The sequence below is a fragment of the Cryptotermes secundus genome, unplaced genomic scaffold, assembly GCF_002891405.2.
Source record: "Cryptotermes secundus unplaced genomic scaffold, Csec_1.0 scaffold3997, whole genome shotgun sequence".
Taxonomy (NCBI): Eukaryota; Metazoa; Arthropoda; class Insecta; order Blattodea; family Kalotermitidae; genus Cryptotermes; species Cryptotermes secundus.
Window position 1 is genome coordinate 17,617 of NW_019741361.1, and position 20,267 is coordinate 37,883.

The 20,267-nt window shown below is 38.9% G+C and overlaps 1 protein-coding gene across 3 annotated transcripts in view; it reads left to right on the forward strand.

The window, feature by feature from the left end:
• LOC111872759 (serine/threonine-protein kinase atr) overlaps positions 1-19,757 on the forward strand; it is a 24,904-nt gene extending 5,147 nt beyond the window's left edge. The window contains exons 2-9 of one of the 3 annotated variants that reach the window (XM_023866925.2): positions 68-279; positions 2,593-2,765; positions 6,487-6,630; positions 9,213-9,370; positions 13,745-13,868; positions 14,391-14,498; positions 16,186-16,324; positions 19,610-19,757. In XM_023866925.2, the coding sequence (XP_023722693.1) occupies positions 68-279; positions 2,593-2,765; positions 6,487-6,630; positions 9,213-9,370; positions 13,745-13,868; positions 14,391-14,498; positions 16,186-16,324; positions 19,610-19,728 (1,177 nt within the window). In that variant the 3' untranslated portion in view covers positions 19,729-19,757. The remainder of the gene's footprint in view (positions 1-67; positions 280-2,592; positions 2,766-6,486; positions 6,631-9,212; positions 9,371-13,744; positions 13,869-14,390; positions 14,499-16,185; positions 16,325-19,609) is intronic. The other 2 variants (XM_033754827.1, XM_023866927.2) reach the window with 2 other exon arrangements.
• Positions 19,758-20,267: the final 510 nt, after the last annotated feature.

A 20,267-nucleotide genomic window follows, 5' to 3' on the forward strand; every position in this document is an offset into this window, starting at 1 on the left:
AACAGCTTTATTATGCTTGTGGTGTGATTGTACCATATCTCATGTTAGTGGAATCAATTTTTTACAGGGAGATTCAGGTAAATATGGTAAATTCCTATGGAAAGTCATTACGCTATGGTTGCAGCTACATCTACCAATCAATGCCACGTATGCTGAGTATATGGCTGGATTTTGGAACAAGTCTTTCTGAGATGGAGAAGGATAGGGACAAAACAAGGGGAAAGCCAGATGAAATGACAGGCATGAAGACAAGCTTGGACAAGATGACCAGGATTATTGGTAAGCATGCTGTATATACTTGTAATTTAGAGATCTGTGTATATTCCTTGTTTCTAATTGTGTACTGGATAATGTTCTGCAGGAGAGATGCAGAAAATTGTATAACCCAATATTCAGCCAGTTATGTCGTACCTGTCCAAGGTTATGAAACAGGGTTAGTAGATAATTATACCTGGATAGGTAGAGGATTTAAAAATTCGTTGGTCGGCAATTCTTTGTCATCTAATTCTGTGTCAGAAATCTGTAGACAGAAGGTGTAAATCCACATACAGCTCTGCAGATATGAAGGATATGTAAAAACTGCATGCGGATAAAAAAAAGTGTCATCCTCAGTCATAGTTACCTCTTCAAGATATCCTATCTTGAAGTAGTTACCACTTTTTAGGCTACACAGTTTCCTTTTTTCTGCGTAGGGCCCTAACTGTTTCTCCCCCTTATTGGCTTTCATGGCTCACTTTTATGCTAAAGATGGAGACTGCATGTTCCTTCATGGTGTATTTTTTCCATTTATAGTTGTAATTTTAGTCTTATTGCTTGTTCATTGTTAACCCATGCAGGTCATGTTATGAATTTTATAGGGTTTTTGTTGAAAGTAACAATGCATTTCACATGCTACTAAGTTAAAGTGATGGCACAAGAATTTCAGTGAGATTTATGACAGCCATATGAGGCCAAAACATGTTCTAGAAGAGTGTTCTAGGATAGAAGGCAAGAATAAAAATGTTGCATTTGGATGGTGGAAACACTTATCCACTGAAGATTATCATGTACTAGTGATGCAACAGGATGCTGACGTACGGTTCTCTATCAGACTACATGGTATCACTTCCTAGAAGAAAATTGTCCTCATAGTCACTGCCACTACGACCTTAAATCTCATATACGTGGGGAAGTCGTAAAATTTTAATTATCACTAAGAAGAAACAGGTGCACAGGTGCAAGAAATTCTATGTGATATAGTCCTTCTCTACATATGCCACACAATGCAAGGCCACACATTTTCCCCAACGATGCATTAGCTGCCGGATACCTTGATCATAGAAGGTCTCATTTTGACTGTTTAGGAAGTCCTCCACTGCAGAAATGACATCATCATAATCTTGGAATTTCTTACCCCAAAGTGGCTTCTTTAGTCATGGAAAGAGGAAGAAGTTGCTTGTTCCAAGGTCTGGTGAATATGGTGGAGGGGAGAGAATTTCATATCCCAAACTCACAGCAAGTGTCGTCATAACATGAGCAGCATGAATCGGTGCGTAGTCATGAAGAAGTCACACACCTTTTCCCAGCATTCATTGTCACTTTTCTTTGATTTCCTCCTGTAATTTTCTCAGAAGGTTCCAGTAGAACTCATCAGTGATGGTGATGCCCCTTTATGTGTTGTCGGTCATGATGACATCCCGCCAATCCCAGAAAATGCTCAACATCACCTTTCCTGACGACGGCTGGGATTTGGCCTTCTTTGGTGGCAGTGAGTCTGCATGTTTCCACTGCTTGCTCATTTCCTTTGTTTTGGGGTCATAACGATAGACCCAACATTCATCCATTGTGATCAGGCGGTCAAAAAATTCCAACTCTTCGTCTTGGCACATCTGCAAAAGTCCTTTGCCACATCCATCCATTGCTGTTTTTGAACTGGTGTTAACAATCATGGCACTCAACATGCAGCGACCTTTGTCATGTGTAACTCAGCATGATGTTGACAACTGACCCATTGCTAATGCGGACCTCATGAACAATAGCTTTGATAGTTATGTACCTATCAGATAGGATCAAAGCTTCCACCTATGCCACAATTCCCAGTTCCTCAGAGAGAGATGGCCTTTCACTTCAGGGTTTATCGTCGAGGTTTGTCTGTCCACAATGAAAGCACCTCTTCCACCTGTCCACTGTCATGATGGTACACCTTCCTGATACACAGTGGTCATCTGGTGATGGATCNTCCCTTGCAAATGCAGGAACCGTATCACGACACGAGCCTCCACTTTCTCAACTGACGTCACCATTCTGCTTCTGCCCCTTCCGGTGGTTCCCTTTGTCCACTTAGTTCCGGGAAATTTGACTGTTCAGCCAGCTCAGGAAATGGACTATCTCCTACATAAAACGATATTTTTGAATTATGATTTTCTCATGGTGATAATTAAAACATTATGAATTCCCATCATATATTTCTAAATGTAAAAACAAGGGATTCTAATATGAATGACAGCAACAGTAAGTTTGTTATAGGAAAGGGAAAAACATGTGTGTCTCTTGCATGAACTGTTACTTGAAGCTTACTTTGATAGTACACTAGCACTGCTTTATTGCTTCCAGATCAGTTGATAGAAGATCTGCCACCATACATGTTCCTTACAGCATTTTCACAACTGGTGTCACGAATTTGCCACCCACATCCAGATGTTTTCAAACACCTGAAGACCATCATAGCATACATGCTGTTGGTGTACCCTCAGCAGTCATTGTGGATGTTAATGCCTGTGTACAAGGTAAGTTATTCTAGCAACTTCTGTGGCAAGCAAGAGTTATGGGTGCATATATATAAAATAATTTTGACAAGTTGAAAANGCCAGCTCACTAACAGTCGCGGGAGACCCCCAGCCAACACCACCTAGCAGCACAACTCGTAACTACAAAGCATGCGCGTGCAACAGGTCGTTTCCGGTTATCTTTGGGTCCCCCCACGTATCTTCAATTTCAAATCAGAGCAGGCAGTATGGTTAAGAATATCCTATTGTTACGTGTATGAGTGACTGTAGATGGGACTTTGATTGGAGATTGGATTTATTGACCACTTTATGACACCACTTGTGAGTACACTTAATTATAGCAACATTGCTGATCTCCACACTTTATGAATTATTACAGTGCATGCTAAGTCTTTTCAGTCTGCCGTGTCTTCCCCAGTCATTTCCTAACTTCTTCACTTCTAACAGTGGAGATTCTTCAGCTTTCTAGCTGACTTTGTTACTGTCCGACAAATATTCCATGACTCTCTGTACTACTGACAAATTTCTAAACATGTCCCTTCCCTACAACATCTTGGCATGGACTGGGTAGAAAACACCGTTCATTGTTGTACTCCAGTCGTTTCCATGAGAACATATCTGTTTGTGAAGGTGCTACTCTGTAACGGCTGTATATACTTCCTTATTAATAATCTGTTGTCTAGAAGTGGATATTGTTTCATTGTTTGTTTCCAGGTTGTTACCCAGTAACAGGTTTACACGCTACGTTGCCACCTCCTTAAGGCTATTTGTCCTGAATAGCCTACAGGTGTACCACTGTTTCTTCTTTTTTGAGGGCTGTGCTTGTGATGTCTGTAATCATTCTCACCTTTTTCCCCTGTGGCTCAGTTCTCACAGAAATTACTCTCCAACTGCTCTGTTGTACCCTCCTTAAGGGAGCTCACCCCAGTGATAAGATGCCAGTCAGACCAGGTAAACCACAATCATCCTTGATCTAGACTTCTTCTGGATCCTGTATGTTACATCATTTATCTGGATTACTACCTTGTACAGGCCCTCTCATGAGTATTGGAGCTTGGGCAATTGCCCCCTCATGCAGGTTGGATGATAGAGCCACATTTTGTCTCCCTTGTGAGAGCCCACACAGTTGGCCAGTCTGTCATGTAGATGGTCCACTAAGTTTGTAGCGTGATCAATTGTGGTCTCTTCTTTCATATCAGAAGCGGCTGACCCCTCCACAATGTCCTGACATTCATTTAAGTCAGTCTAATAGAAGTCCTGACTGTTTGCTCTGTGATCTCCAGCTCTACAGTCTTCCTGAAGATCCTGCTAGATGTTGTCTCCTTCCCAAGACATATCTGCCATCTTGTGCCGAGGTCCTTTATCCCAGTGTTGCATTTCAGGCCCATCCATTGTTTCTTCTCAACTGGGGGTCCTTCAGGGGCTCCTTTTGCAAAATCGCCCCTGGTCTGTCTTTTCCATGGGTTCCGGCATACCATGGCAAAGTAATTCTCTATTGGGATCCGTCGTAACACAACAATGAAATGGTCTAGGTCAGCATCACCTTAGCTACTTAAAGCCATCATCATGCCAATACATGGTTACTGCACTCACACATTGTTGAATTGTATTTCAATGTGACAGCAGAGCTGGATACTTGACAACTAAGTTACACTATAATAATACAAGGTATAAAAATACAGTAAAATTATAAAATTATGATAAAATGAAAGTTATACAATAAAATATGGTTAAGAACTCTTCATCTGATATTTCATATTATGAAGTCAGTTGTTGCAATCTTGTTGTTATATTCCAGCGGCCATGTGGCGGTATATTCATGACTTGTACCTGTATAGCTAACTGCTTGGAGGCCCGTGGTATTGGTGTAGTATTATTTGGTATTAATTGTTTGGCCGGTGTCTCATTTTACAGTGTATTTTGTCCATCCTGTTGGGAATACAGATTGCAAACAATACATGAATAGTTTTTAACTATATTTTATTGCATAACTTTTGTCTTATAATAATTTTATAATTTTATTGTATTTTTATACCTTGTATTATTATAGTGTAACATAGCTGTCAGGTATCCAGCTCTACACTCGCATTGAAATGCAGTTCAATAATGTGTGAGTACAGTAACCATGTATTTGCCTGATGATGGCTTTAAAAGCCAAAACATATAGCTAAGGTGATGTTGACCTAGACCGTTTCGTTGTTGTGTTACGATGAATCCCAATAAAGAATTGTATATAATAACGCAACAGGATGTACCCAATAAGAACGTTATAAGTAATGTTCACAAAGTTGGGAGACCATGCCGCTACTGCCGTATGTGATAATGTATTGAAAATCCATGCCTAAAGTGCAGCTACCTGTAGGATGAATGATCAGGTATCAGACTAATAGATGGATAACTAAATGAACATATGGGGTACTGGTTACATGTTGTCTGGAACAGGAGACCAAGAGTATTGTTAAGAAAACAAGGAGTGTTTGTGTTAGAAGTTTTTAAAGGGCATTTAACACTGAATATCAGATCTGATTCCTGCAGGAATAGTGACCTCGTGGTCATACCTAAAAAGGTAATTCCATTAACTACATGTTCTAATAAATAAGCCTTTTAAGGACCATTTGAAACAATTGTATTCTGAATGGTTCTTGGCAGGCATATTCTGGCATCACCATGGCAGTATAGAGGCTCAATATGGAACTGTTGTGCCAGTGGATGAGATCATGGGAACAATTTCTCCAGAAGTAGTAGTCAGAATGTTTGGAAAATGTTGTATATCTAATGAAATGGGTAGAAGGAAAGATGAGGCTGATGTTGGGAATGTTGGAAGTGAACATGAGAATGTGAGACAGAAGATGGGAACTGTGAGACACTGAAGCTGAGATAGATGGTAGGAATGGTGAGGCTGAATGAAGGCTATTGTCTTCGAGAGGAAACTAACTCAATAAATTGTGCAACAGGTTTTCTAGCATAGTTTCCTTCACATGTTTATAGGAGTAGTATGAAATAAATAAATAAAATTGCCTATTCTGTGCTGACATTTTTCTTAATGTGAGGTCATCTTACATTCAGAATCACCTTCCATTTGGATAAATGTGGTAGCACCCTGAAAAGATGATGATTGTTATACATTATTATAGAGAAAAAAATGGTCTACTGGAACAAATTTTCATTCTTATGTGAGTCTATAAATTTTTTCCCAAATTCTTATCTTAATGTCATATTCATCTGAAAAAGTAATTCTTGCACTTTGCAGTTATCAAAACTTTTCAACTTAGTATTGTATAATTTGTATAGTTTTATGTCAATATATGTTGAACTTTCTTTGGCATAATTTTAAACTTAAAGAAAATATTAACTGAACAGTTGTGCATGCAAAAACGAATTTAAAGGCAGTGATCTGAAATAATGTTTTACATAATATTTGTTTCAGATGTACATAATTTTGAACACAGTGGTATACTGCATCATGTATTATCATATCCCTCATTATAAATGAGTTTACCAGTGTCATGTCTCTTCTAAGATAATTGATGTCAGAATAGAAAAAAAAAACATTTTTAGGAAGTGAAATAATGAAGTGATTCTATATGCATGTAATGTAATTGGGTTACACAGAGTGGTTAACCCTTGTGAAAATATTATTCCACACATTGTATGACATTTTAAATGGTTGATATTAATGATGTTTATTTATGCAGTTGTGACCTTAAAATTATTTTTGCAGTCCTCGTCCATGTTTCGGGCCAAGAGGTGTGAAGATGTGCTTAATGATCCCATATTCAGAAACACGAAGAATATGAAGCTTTTAAATGACTTCACTCGGCTGACAGAGAAGCTTATTGAATTGACTGAGAAACCCATTGGAGCTGTAAGTTTTAACAGTTTTGTAATTTTGAGGTTTTGTAAAGAACACACCCAATTTTTCATCATGGGTGGGAAATGGAATGGTGCGAAAGGAGAACCCTGCCCAGGGACACGATATTTTCAGGAGAAGTGGAAGTGTGAGGAAAAACTGCCCTTTTGGGGCCACTGAACTTTGAGTACAGAAGAGAGGAGTATTATTTCAGGAGAAAGTAACTGATGTATCCACGGAGCGAAAGTTCTTCCTTTCCTTCAAGGATTGTATAAGAGGCTTATAATCTGCTCAAGGAGAACCTGTAACCTGTCCTTGCTGTTCTTGAACAGACGATTCAGTCGGTCTTCCCTCGTGGAGGAAGAAGCACCATTTGCTTAACGTTTATACAAAACAAATGGGCTGCTTTGTCATCTCTGATTCAGTTGCATGTTCCATGCTCCCAAGTTGGATATGGTGCCTAAACAGGAACATACGTCTGATTTACAAGTTTGGCCACTTCCGGTAGGCAAGGAACTCTGCTGTTATGCCATAACAAAACATGTATAATATGCGAAAAGATATAATTTGGGGCAGTTGCACAACAAATAATCAGAAAGGAACAAAATAGACACTACCGCATTAACATTTCTTTTTTATTCGTTGTAGGTGGTAATGCTACATGTTTCAACCCTTTTCTTGGGTCATCTTCAGGTGTACACAAATACTATTTAGCTTCTGAGTTGCATCGTTAATCAAACAAATTCATATTGTGTCTGTATGATTATTCTATACTGACAGTTAAATCTTAATTTTAAAATGTGGTTTAAATATAGTTAAAACTAGACAAACTTGATATTAAATGGGTAAAAATTAAAATTACAGTTACAATTAAAATTATAATTAGAATGGCTATTAAGGTATTTATGGGGCACACAGTAGCGTAGTTGGTTCAGGCACTATGCTGCAAGCTGGAAAGTTGCAGGTTCAGGTCCTGATGAGGTCATTGGATTTTTTTCAATTGACCTAATCCTTCCAGCCGCACTATGGCCCTGGGGTTGAATCATCCTGTAACAGAAATGAATACCAGGAATATTCTTGGTTGTGAAGGGCGGCCGCCATGTAAGTCTGACAACCTCGCCTCCATCTATGAGCCAATTGTCTAGAAAATGTGGGAACCTCAACATCTCACAACCCTATGGGCCTCCACGGCCTGTTACAGGGATTCCTGTACTTTTTTGCTTTATTAAGATATTTATAGCCAATATTACAAACTCCATTTAAGCCTTGAGCCTGCTACATATCATATGTGTGTTGTTTGTTGTTCCACTGTGGTAGTGATATTTTGATGTGGGGTAACTGCTTGCTGGGATATTTCTTCAGAATATAGGTCGTGTTGGCTTCTGACATTATTAAACATGTGAAGGCTGAATATGTTGTTCAGGGTATCCCGTTTGGTTTGTTTATACATGGTCTGGGATGTTTGAATATGGTGTTATGTATATATGCAGTTCTTCATCATGACTGTTATTGCTGTGCTATAGCTGTTCTCTCTGCACTCATGTATGCCCGAAGATGACCCATAAGAAGGGTTGAAACATGTAGCCTTATCACCAACAACGAATAAAAAGAATGTTGTCACAGTAGTGTCTATTTTGTTTCTTTCTGATTATTTGTTGTGCGACTGTCCCAAATTATATCTTTTTGTAAATGACACACAACAGGATGCATACCTTAAAGATATTTAATATGAAAAACACTTGAACAATAATTTGACACACTTGAAGATTATGCCAAAGATAAATATGAACAAACAGCACAAAAAAGGCAGATGAGTATCAGAGTACATGTTCCAGGATTTACAGCTGGAGAAACCAGTTTAAATAGAAATGGTCAATGACTGCAGCTTTGTGAAGGGTAGCACTTCAGCTGCTCCAGACTGGCTCTTAGCAGAACTGTGAACACGTGTAATGCAAGAGTGCCACATGTGGCAACATATTTTCTGTTTCATACTAACAAACACAGATATTTACCTTTTACATGAACATATTACTGATAAATACCAAGTGAATCATGGCCAACTAGTTCTCAAACACATTCCAGCCAGCAAGATTGATGTTCATGAGCACACATGTGCACAAATATGTAATAATATTGAATGCAGATCAAATGCCTCATTACTTTTCATAAAGGCCCAAATGTTACCAGTAGCCTTCACTAGTACTCATTGAAGATTGCTTGCCTCAATAGCCCATTGTACAGGATCCAAACATAATTTTTAAGTTTACATAAATCAAACAGCAAGGCTGGAACCAAATTTCATATGTCTCTGTGCTGGACATTGAACCCAGAGAGGGTTGAGCCTTTTCAGCCCAACACACAGCTCTTGTTCCAGAATATAAGGAAGGGATCAGATTGATAGACAGGAAATATCTGATGACAGATGTCAAATGGAATAGGTAGCAAGATAGGGCCAACTGAACACAGAGAAATATAATAAACTGATAGCAGCGCTCACTGGGTCACTGAGAAGAAACAGGCATTACATTGTCAGTCTTACTGCTGTATTCTGTGTATAATAGTTTTAAAAGCATTTGAATTCTTATATTGTTTTACAGGATGTCAGAAACATTACAGTGAGTACTTTAGTTAGCTCACTTCCTCGTCTTCTAAAATCACCAGATTTCAGTGACATTATGATGCCATGCCAGCAGTTCACAGTCATTCAACTGCCCACTGATGAAAACAGAATAATTGGCCATGACCCATTTCCAGCGTAAGTCCACTGGTTAATGTATTTTATATTGACTGTGTGCAGGTATTTGTGTAGCTTTGCCATCTCAAATTTAAGTAAACCTTTGTCTGAAGCAGGGTTAGGTTTTTTGATAATGGCGCTTCAGGTAACTCTGTATTGTACAAACTTAATGTGTTATGGGTTAAGTGGCGAACTTCATAAAGTCTATTACATGATAAAATGTCTTATGGATGTAACAAGCAGACAGGTTATAAGGAGTATTTACTTTGCTCACTTCCATGCTTATTTGAATGGTTTAATTTTCTGGGGTAGCGACCCAAAAAGTAAAATTATATTTAAATTACAGAAACGAATTGTTAGAATAAATAGTGGTGTGAGTAGATTAGCATCATGTAGACAACTTTTTAAGGATTTAAACTTACTTCCCCTACCCTGTATGTATATATTTGGAATAATATGCCATGTTAAACTACATTTAGAAAAGTCAGAACAAAATAACATAGTTCATAATCACAGTACGTGCCAGAAGTTAAATCTCCATGCTCAGTTTTGCAGAACAAATGCCTATAAGAAAGGAGTACTGAACATGGGAATAAAATTATACAGTAAAATACCAAATAAAATCAGGGAGCTAGAAAAAATGAGACAGTTTAAAAAAGTAATGAGGTCATATTTGGTACAACATATGTTTTATTCTGTAGAGGAATATATTGTAACGTGTCGGCAATCCAGAAGTCACTTCTATGGAAACGCCAGAATAGACCGTTGCATAATAGACAACAATTGCTCTACTGTAGTTCTAACAGGAATCTCCACGGTTACGACGAATACGCAAAGGTTCCCACAGAGACAACGCGATAACAATGGGTTATTGCGTAGGAAACGCGGAGCCAACAATGCAATGTCTCCACCGCTATAACAGAGGGTTCGTTACCTAGCAGCGGCCAAGGATAAATAGCCCAGCTTCGACACGAAGCCAGTCAGTCTCGGATTAGACAGCCAAGAAGCCAGACGTGATCAAGCCTCCGAAGGAGAGTCTCGGAACAGGCTTCGAAGAAGAAAGCCCTGGAATATCCGCTGCAGAAAGGAGTCTGCTATACACCGCCAACGAAGCCAGTCAGTCTCGGATCAGTCTTCATCGAGCCGTCTAAGGAGACAACATCGCCGGAATATTGTAAGCAGTGATTGCAACACTGCGGGTGTAAATGATTGTGTAAGCGTGAAGGACAATAAATGTTCTACGGAATTTGAGAATGGCGTGAGCTTATTTGTCGCGTTATACGCCCAATACGTGACAATATGTTAAATTAAAGATGGTATGTTTGTGAAAGGGGGGTATTTATTTTTAATTATAGAAATTGAACTATTGTATGTTTAATGTGTGTGGAACGCTTTCCTATGACAGTGATTTGACGAGGAAGGAAGAATGGATTGGTTGATTGATTGATTGATTGATGTGAAATTGATTGAATTGGTTACTCTGTTGGGGAATTTATGTTGTGATAAATTTTTAATCTTTATCGGACGAACGTCATCATATGATGTTAAAAGTTAGGGCAGCTGGCCGAACGTCATCATATGATGTCGCGGATTCCACGCGTGTGAGGTTTTTTTAATATTATATTAAAAATATAAATTGTTGTTCTATTTACATGATTTTTGGTCACCACCTTTATAAGGAGACAGCCTTCGTTCCTGCATGATCTAATGTAATCTAGGGACGTCATATGACGTTAAAAGTAAGGACAAATTTAAGAACGACATCATATGATGTCGCGCATTCCACGCGTGTAAAGATTTTTTTTAAATTAAATTTAAAATGTAAATTGTTCTTCTATTTACATAATTTTTGGTCACAACTTTTATAAGGTGACAGCCTTCCCTCCTGTGTGATCTAATGTAATCTACCGACGTCATATGGCCGAACGACCTCATATGATTTCGCGCATTGCATGCGTGTAAAGATTTTTTTTAAATTAAATTTCTGCTCTACTTACGTGATATATGTTCACCATCTTCATGAGGAAACAGCCTTCCCCCCTGCATCATCTATGGTAATGTGGCCTTCGTATGGTACTGCCGAAAAAATTCCGAAATGCAGAGTCCGACGTCGCAGCTCACGCACTTCGTACGAACGCTAGACCGCTTCCCACGCGAAAAGCACACACGACACCTCAGTTGCGATTTAGAGGAAGCAGGCCAGTGATGTCGAGCTGCAGTGATATTTATCCCCGCAGCTACACCGGAATAATTATTCACACCTCTCCAGCCACACTGGTCTGGCGGTCCCCAAGTTGCCGACGAAGGTGATGACCCGTCGTCCGCGGAATCAGAATTCCAACTTTGCTCGCCCCTATCATAATCTGTGTCATTGAACAGCTCTTTCTCAATTTCAGGCATCAGAAGACCAACCTTCCACGCCACATTCAGAATCGGTTGAATAGCAGTCCGAATCTGTGTCTCATTTCAGCATTTTCCATACGACGTCGTCGTGTATACGGATCTCTAGCAGTGCTAGCAGTGAATCTCTGTGCTTAGACCACGATAAGAAGCCATAAATCTTAACCTCGAGCCCACACATACAAAAATCTCATTCACGACTTCTCTGAACCCAATATCTGCTTCATGATGTCATGGGTGGCTAACCTTATATTGCGATGTTTCAAAATCGTTACAAACACAATGGTTTGACTGCAATGAATGAACGAATTACCGATCTGGCAACACCATATTCCGAGAATTAACTCCTGTGTTTATCTAACACATTAGGCAGCGAGGAATTTCAGACGCAAACAGTCATGCATAGCGACATGTCCCATACGATAAATAAGCTACAACAAGAGATACCATTGAATGTGAAGTCGCCACAAGGACTTACACTGCTAAAACGCATGGTGCAGAAAATGTATTGCACTGCTAGAACGCATGGTGCAGAAAATGTATGAATTTCGGGAAATTTTATTTTGGGAATCAGTGTAAAAATTTTTTACAGATATTAAAATCTGTAAATTAGAATATCTGATTCTATATTCTTTCTACATTAAAGGAGCGTTCATTTCGTTCGTTTATCATAAAAATGTAGAAATCACACCATTTTTAGAAACATGCTTACAATTTCATTGCTCTAGAAGGGCGGGCATTTAAATAAACTCCGTCCAGCTGCCCCTACCGGAAATTAAATGGCCCCTCCGATAAAGGTTAATATAGTTTTATATGGTATGTTGGTATATGGTATGTAGTTAAATATTATAGTATTGTTGACTTTTATACAAATAATTTGACTTGTTCTGTATCTGGATGCTGTATTGCAAAGTGTGGATTTCTGGAACCAATAAAAATATGAATATGAATATGAATATGAGACCTATGAGGTAGTGATAGTATATTACCACACATTCTTAACCTCAGTACTACTTGGAGATGAATGGTCAGTTTTATCTCCCAGATACTTTGCCCCTGGGGAAGGAGTGCTCTTATCCATTTAATAGTAGCCTGGGTGGCCCCCAGAGCTGGTCTGCACACCATGGAGAAGTGAAAAATCTCCGTCTGTGGCAGGAATTGGAACCCAGTTTCTCCATATCCAATCTGTAGCCTAGTCACTAAATAAATGTAGATGTTCAGTTTTCTTTCTCCCATTGTCTCCTTCAGCAGGTCAGAAAAATGAAACTCAGTGTTTAGATAGAATTTTAATGTGAGTGTTCCCAGGCTTCCCAGCCTACTTCCTCAGAAGCATTGATAACTTTAGGCTGTATGTAGACAAACATCGTCTCCCTGAAGAACAACTTATTTCCATAGTAATGGTCCCATTTACTGAATGGATTAACAGAAAGTTATAGTACTCAGCATCCACGCTTGTTCCAGTTAGATGTTGATGTGACTGACTCATTGTGTCCTAGAAGACAGTTTCTGTGACTTTGCCTTCAAATTTCTTTTGTTTAGGGAAGCTTGTGGACTTTCATGCAGGACTGCAGGTGTGTCTGACAGCTGTAGCCCGTGTTTGCTTGTTAAGTCCTGATCTGGCAGAGAGACCTCTTTGAACCCACTATACTTAATGAATGGCTGTTTCTACAGATTTGTTAGATATACTGATCTGGATGGGAAACAAGCCTTAGCATGGCATATGTTTTCATAAATAAGAGCAGTGCATGGTGCACCAGTTGTGGCATGACCAAGAGTGGATACTGGTCTTGTGAGAAGTGCACACCATTCAGTGCTCCAACAGTCTTTTGACCTTGCTGACCTCAGGACACCTTACAGGGGTTAAGGAATCTACTTCTGAGGTGCAATGTCCGTTGAGTTGTATTTTGAGTATGAACCAAAAGAAAAGTGCTGTAACTTGCATTTGATTTGTAAATGATAGCTCTCATAAAAGGGAATGTTTGAATGTTTGTGCAGAAAGCAGGTGTTCATCAAGGAGATATGTGATGAACTCACTGTCTTGCCATCACTACAGAAGCCACGACGTATTTCGTTCATTGGTTCGGATGGAAACCAATACATGATGATGTGCAAAGCAAAGGTAATTTTTGTGTGTTAGTACACTTAAATTTCTTGGTGTTATGTGATTGCAGTCTGAAATGTTTTGAAATATAAATAATGGTAGTATTAAACTGGATATTTTTTTGTACACAGTATAATAAAACCATAAGTAAACGTGTGACATTGTATTTGGAAATGTTGCATGTGCAATCACAGATCATGACCATTATGTTGGAAGCCAATAGACTCATGCAATGAATCATGAATCTTCTAAATTTCAAAACAGTGTTTCAACATAATTTATTCAGCAAATCGTTTTTTTTTTTGTTATCCCCATTCTACATCTGTAATGCCAAATAATATATAATCTCTCTGGGTGAAGATAGTGGTTCAGTGATCAGCTGGAGGCTCTTCATGTGTTTATGACAGAGGAGATACAAATTGATTCTGTTCTGACATACAGATAATATAGGAGACATAATATTGAAGGAAATTTCTTTATATGTTATGTAAATTGATACTGTTAAAAATGTTTTAATGATGCCACTGGTAACATTTCTAGGATGATTTACGTAAAGATTTCCGTTTCATGGAATTCAACAATGTGGTAAATCGATATTTAAGAAAGGATCCTGAATCAAGACAGCGGGGATTATACATTAGGACATATGTAAGTTTTATATCCAATCTTTGAATACATGCAGTACATGTATATGAAGAAAACTTTCCCAATGTAAACTTCTATATTAGTAGAACTAATACAATATTACTTCACTCTTTAATATGTTAATGAAGAAGTATGCGAAATACAGGGTTTGTCCGGAAAGTAATGCAATTTGTTTTTTCCCGCTGCTCCTCCTGGTCGCAGCGAGTTCGGACTGGCTGGGAAAGGGGGGGGGGACTCTTAGCTTTATATCGCTTCCAAGCTCAGTCTGCTCTGAGCTCTGGAAGCGTCAGGATCGCTGTTTCCGTGAACTTCCTGCTAGTGCCTGTGTCACGACGCGCAATGGAGAAAACTATTGAACAATGTTATGTGATCAAGTTCTGTGCTAAACTGAATAAAAGCCTCGCCGACACCCACCAAATGATTCAGGAAGCCTACGGGGACTTTGCTCTCTCCTATTCTCAAGTCTCCAGGTGGTTGAAGTTGTTTAAAAATGGCCAGGAAGAGGTGGAGAATGAACCCCGGTCTGGATGGCCGTCAACCAGCAAAAGTGACAAAATGTGTCTCATGTTTGTGATCTTTTAAATACCAATTGTTGAATGAGTGTTCGGATGATAGCAAGGACTCTCAGTATTCTGAAAACCACTGTGCACAACATCGTTACCGACAATTTGCACATGTGGAAAGTGGCAGCTGCACCACGGCAACACTCCCAGTCACACCGCTCTGTGCGTCCAGGAGTTTCTGGCCAAGCACAGCTTCACAATTGAACCATTGAAGCGATCCAAACCACTGTGACAAAGGCTCTAAACGAGGTCCCCGTCGACGCCTTTCAGGATGTGTACCGTACATGGAAAAGTCACTGGCAAAAGTGTGTGGATGCCCAAGGGGAGTACTTTGAAGAATTTTAAATATTTATAATGATATCTTGAATAAATTTTTTTATGAACTTAATTGCATTTCTTTCCGGACAAACCTTGTATATAAAGTCTTATTTTTATATCTTGATTATTTTTTATAATATTGTAAAGGTAATAAGGGTTATTTATTGTCAGTGCCAAAATTGATATATTTGTGCTGCATAATATCATTTCCTCTTGATTTGCATCATAAGGCATTAAACTTATGGTGATGGAAGACATTTAAATCAGATTCTTCAGTGGATAATTTGCAGAATTTCTATCATATGATCATTAATCATTTGGAAGATATTTTTGTTCACAATTTCAAATGATCTTACTTCAGCTATAAGGAACTGAATTACCGCCACCCATTCAGTCAGTTTGGTAAGCATGAGGTCAGTACTTGAGCAACATGTTATAATATAAAAACTAGAAAGTGCTGTTCATTTAGAATATTAATCCATTTCCAAAATGAACACATTAGGAAATAGTAACTTTAAATATCACAGTGTTGTGCTTAAGTTACTTACAGTAAATAAGCAAAGCACTGTCATAGTTAAATTTATGACCATAATTGCAGTCACTTACTGTCACATTCTGATGATTAACACTTTCACAGTAACTGTCTTTAGCTTTTCCCAGCTTATTTAACAGTTGTTTTATCATAACATAGGAAGCTTTTACTGCAGTTGCTTTTTTATGTGTTTGAGCTGCTCTAATGTCACAGAAACGTTAAATTTGTTTAGCACTGTTGATCTAATCCTTATACATTTTGTCATGTTCCATTTCAGCATGTTGTCCCATTGAATGAAGAGTGCGGTATTGTTGAGTGGGTCCCCAAGTTGGTGGCATACCGTAACATACTTATAAGACTATACAAGGAAGCTGGGATTTACACAAATAATAAACAGCTAAGAGATCTGTCAAGTCGTGAGTAGATTGCCTTATATTAGAGCAGGTTTTATACTTCTGTATAATAGATAATACTTTCTGCATTGGTTCTGAATTACAGGCATTATTTATGCTCTTATAAAAGTGTCTTGCTGAATGGAATGACAGCATACATTTCAGATCGACTGGCTGGCTACACCATTGTCAGACACCTTGTCAGAAACATGACAGAATGGTTTCTTGTCTTATTTTGCACATATTTTTTTATAATTAGATTGATTATTAGGTAATTAGTGATAATAGTCAACTAACCATTCTCTTTGATTTAATATTCTTTTTACACTGCACTAATGCTCATTGTTGGCTGTAGTTTATTATACCACCATCAATTGTGCATACAGCATTTGACAGTACTGCTTAACAACCTGCCATCTGATCTCAAAGGTCTTATGAATGAGAAGGCACGATTTAAAATAGCACTGAAATAATACTTAAATACACATTCATTCTACTCTGTTGATGAATACCTATTGTCTAGAAAATAACTTATGTATCTTTAAATAGCCTTTTGTGTAGTCACTGCATATTCTTGGTTTCTCTTGTGTGAGAACTCCATTGGGACTGTACATATATTTTGTATTTATATGACATATTCCACATCCTACAGTCATTTTGACTAATTTTTGATCCATGGAATGCAATGTAATGTAATGTAACGTAATGTAACTGCTAGGGAAAAGGAAATAGGATATTATGTGAAATTTTTGTTTGGTATATCATGAAACTTAAAAGACTATGAGCTTTTATCAGTCTGAGATATGTAATGTGGATTTTATTGATATTGTGATGTATACACTCATTGCTAGGTAATGACTTAGTAAACGCATTTCTGCAGAAGCAAACGCGCAGAACAGTTGCATGTCCACTGGTAGGCAATGGATCAGTAAACACTCCTTAACAATAGATGCTGTGTGTTTGTGTGTTCTGTGCAAAGTGGTTATAAAGAAGTGTTTGGCAGCATAGAGCAGTATAGTACAGTAGTCGAGAGTGGACAATTGAGTTTTGAGTCCAGAATCATACAGATGATATATTTTTGCCAGAAGTGGGATTAGATTTATTGATTGATTGGATTGAACTGTGGATTGAAGACTCCAGTGGTTGGTAGTATCATCAGCCTACACGATGAAACAAATGATGGACGTCATCCAAGCAAAAATGGATGCCAACCAAAAAAAATTGGACGCCAATCTCAAGGAAATGAAAGCTGAAATAAGAGCCAATAATGAGAAGTTTGAGGCCCTTCAAGCTACTCTTGTCTCCCTTATGGATGCATACCATGCCAAGACAGAAGCTAACCACGAGAAGATGATGACCAAATTAGATGCCCATTATGAAAGGATGAGAGCCTGGTGAAAAGAGATGACGGCCTGCCAAGAAATGACAGAGACCTATCCAGAAAATCTTTTGGAGCAATGAAGAAGTGGCATAGGGGCTGGAACCTGGCTGCAGGGCACTACAGAAAGCAGAAGGAATGGATCCAGGACAATGGTGGGTCCTGGAAGAATTTGTCTGCTACCCACAGAAGGATGACCCGCTGTGCTAAAGTGGCACAGTGCAAGCTACACTGGCCAAGGGACAGAACAAGGATGATGTTGCATAAGGAACCCAGAGAGGATGAATGGTCAAAAAGAGATGTTGGAAGGGCCCAGAATGCAAAAATGGAATAATGACCCAAGGCTCTAGACAGGAGCTATATCTTGGAAGTGAGAGGACATCCGGCAGGATCTACAGGAAAGCTCTTGTACTGGAGGTTGAAAATCAAACAGCTGGATTGTTCGTCAGGATGTGAAAAATGAGCATCAGGATATCGTGGAGGGGCCAGCCTCCTGCAAAGTGGAAAATAGACTGCACACGGAGTAAGAACTGGCAATGTGGGAGCACCGGCCACTCCAGGTAGTTTTGCCCCATACCATTTGGAAAAAGAAAGACAAACATTATGGTGATACACCTGGATTGACTGGCACCCTATCAGGGAGCCACTTGGGATGTGTGGTCTTAAGGAGCGAGCAACGGGAGTTGTTGGAGAGTAAACACTGCAAGAGTTGAGAACAATCATAGACATCACAAGCACAGCCCTTGGAAAAGGAGAAATGGTGGTAGCAATGTGATGTGTATACTTATTGCTAGGCAACAACTTGGTGAACACATTTCTGCAGAAGCAAACACAGAACAATAGGATGTCCACTGGTAGGCAGCAGTCCTCCATAACAATATAGGATGTGTTTTTTGCATGGTCCATGCCAAGTGGTTATAAAGAAGTGTTTAGCAGCTTAGAGCACTATAGCATGGAAGTCGGAGAGTGGAGAGTGGAGTTTCAATATGCCAGCCTGCCAGGATATGAACTTGAGAGCAGAGGAATTGAATTGAGGTGATTCTTCAGAAATGGCAGTCACAGAATAATGGCAAGAAAGGCATTGGGCTGTGAAAGATGACTTTATATGTGATTTGAATTTACATTGAGACTGTGATAAATCCATTGCTATGATACAACTATCGAAGACCGAGAATCCTTGTGTGTGTGGAATGGTGAACTGTCAAATGTGTAGATTAGTGATAGTGCTGTATTACCTGTAGTCCCGAGTTGTGAATGTACAAGTTGCAATAAATCCACTCATTGAATCCAAAACCCATATATAGTCACTAATATGCATGACAGTATTTTCCTTGTGAAAAGTTACTGTCATGATATGCTTTGGGGTTCATATTATAACTAGATATTGTACTTCTGTCCATTATAATTTTCTGGTGCAAAAAAAGAAAACATGTAAGTGTTTAATATAATGTTAGGGAACTCCAATAAATGTTGTAATATCCAGCACCTCCAGGACTGAAGGGTTGCCACATGTCGCAGTCTTCTGGAAATTAGAACGTTATACCTAATGTGTCCCTTAATATACAAAGCAACCTCATGGACAGACCTAACTACTGAATTTATCACTTGGTATCCTGTGCTGTTTTCCCTACTGTTCCCTATTCATCACTACTTATGCTCAAGCTTTCACCCACATGTGCATGCATTTAAGGACAAGACAAGGATGCCAATATTTCACTCTTTTAATCATCATATTCACAGTCAGTTTCTGGTTAACAGAGCTTTCTGGATTCTCCAGTGCCACAGGCCGCAGTTTATACTGTACTGATATCCGGATATTAAAGAATGAGATACTGTGGCATTTCATGCTGCTCCATCACAGAGACTGTGCTTTATTCCTGCATTACATAAGGCCTGCAGTGTCTTCATCTTGTGCATTATACCTGTTACAGACCTATCAGACTCCCATTCTGCAAAGCGAGAGAAATTTGAACGATTTTTGCTCCCCAAACATCCACCAGTATTTGATGAGTGGTTCAGATTCACCTTTCCGGAGCCTTATGCTTGGTGAGTGATTCCTTTTAACATTTAGAAAGAAAGGAAGGATGTATTAAGCAGTTTAACAGCGTGACCATCAGTGCGGCATTTATTAACTCAGCAAATACAAGGGACTCTTAGTAACAAGAAACTGACATGCATGTTCAAGCAGTTTCTCTCTATTCTGCAGGCTGAGCTGAAAAATAGGGTTGTTAATTTTAAGAACTGAGTAATAGGTATAATTGCTGCTATAGGTGAGTGCCATTGCTGCACTACAGTGGAATCCCCATGTAATAGTTACTCCAATGAAACCTTAAATGTGGGTTTCACTGTGTGCTGTTTGCTTTATGTCTTCAGATGTGGTCTTTGTTGACCTTTTGGCCTCTGTCTACATAGACAGGGCTGTAGAATTCATTTCTTAGTGCCCCCTATGGCCCTTATTCTGTTATACTCAATGATAGGGTGATCATGAGGTCAGCTGATGTGGGCTGTGAGTGAAGGAAGGAGGGGGAGTTGGTATTCTTCATGTTCTCAAATTTGCATTGCTGGTAGAGGTGAAGATTTAAGTTTGCT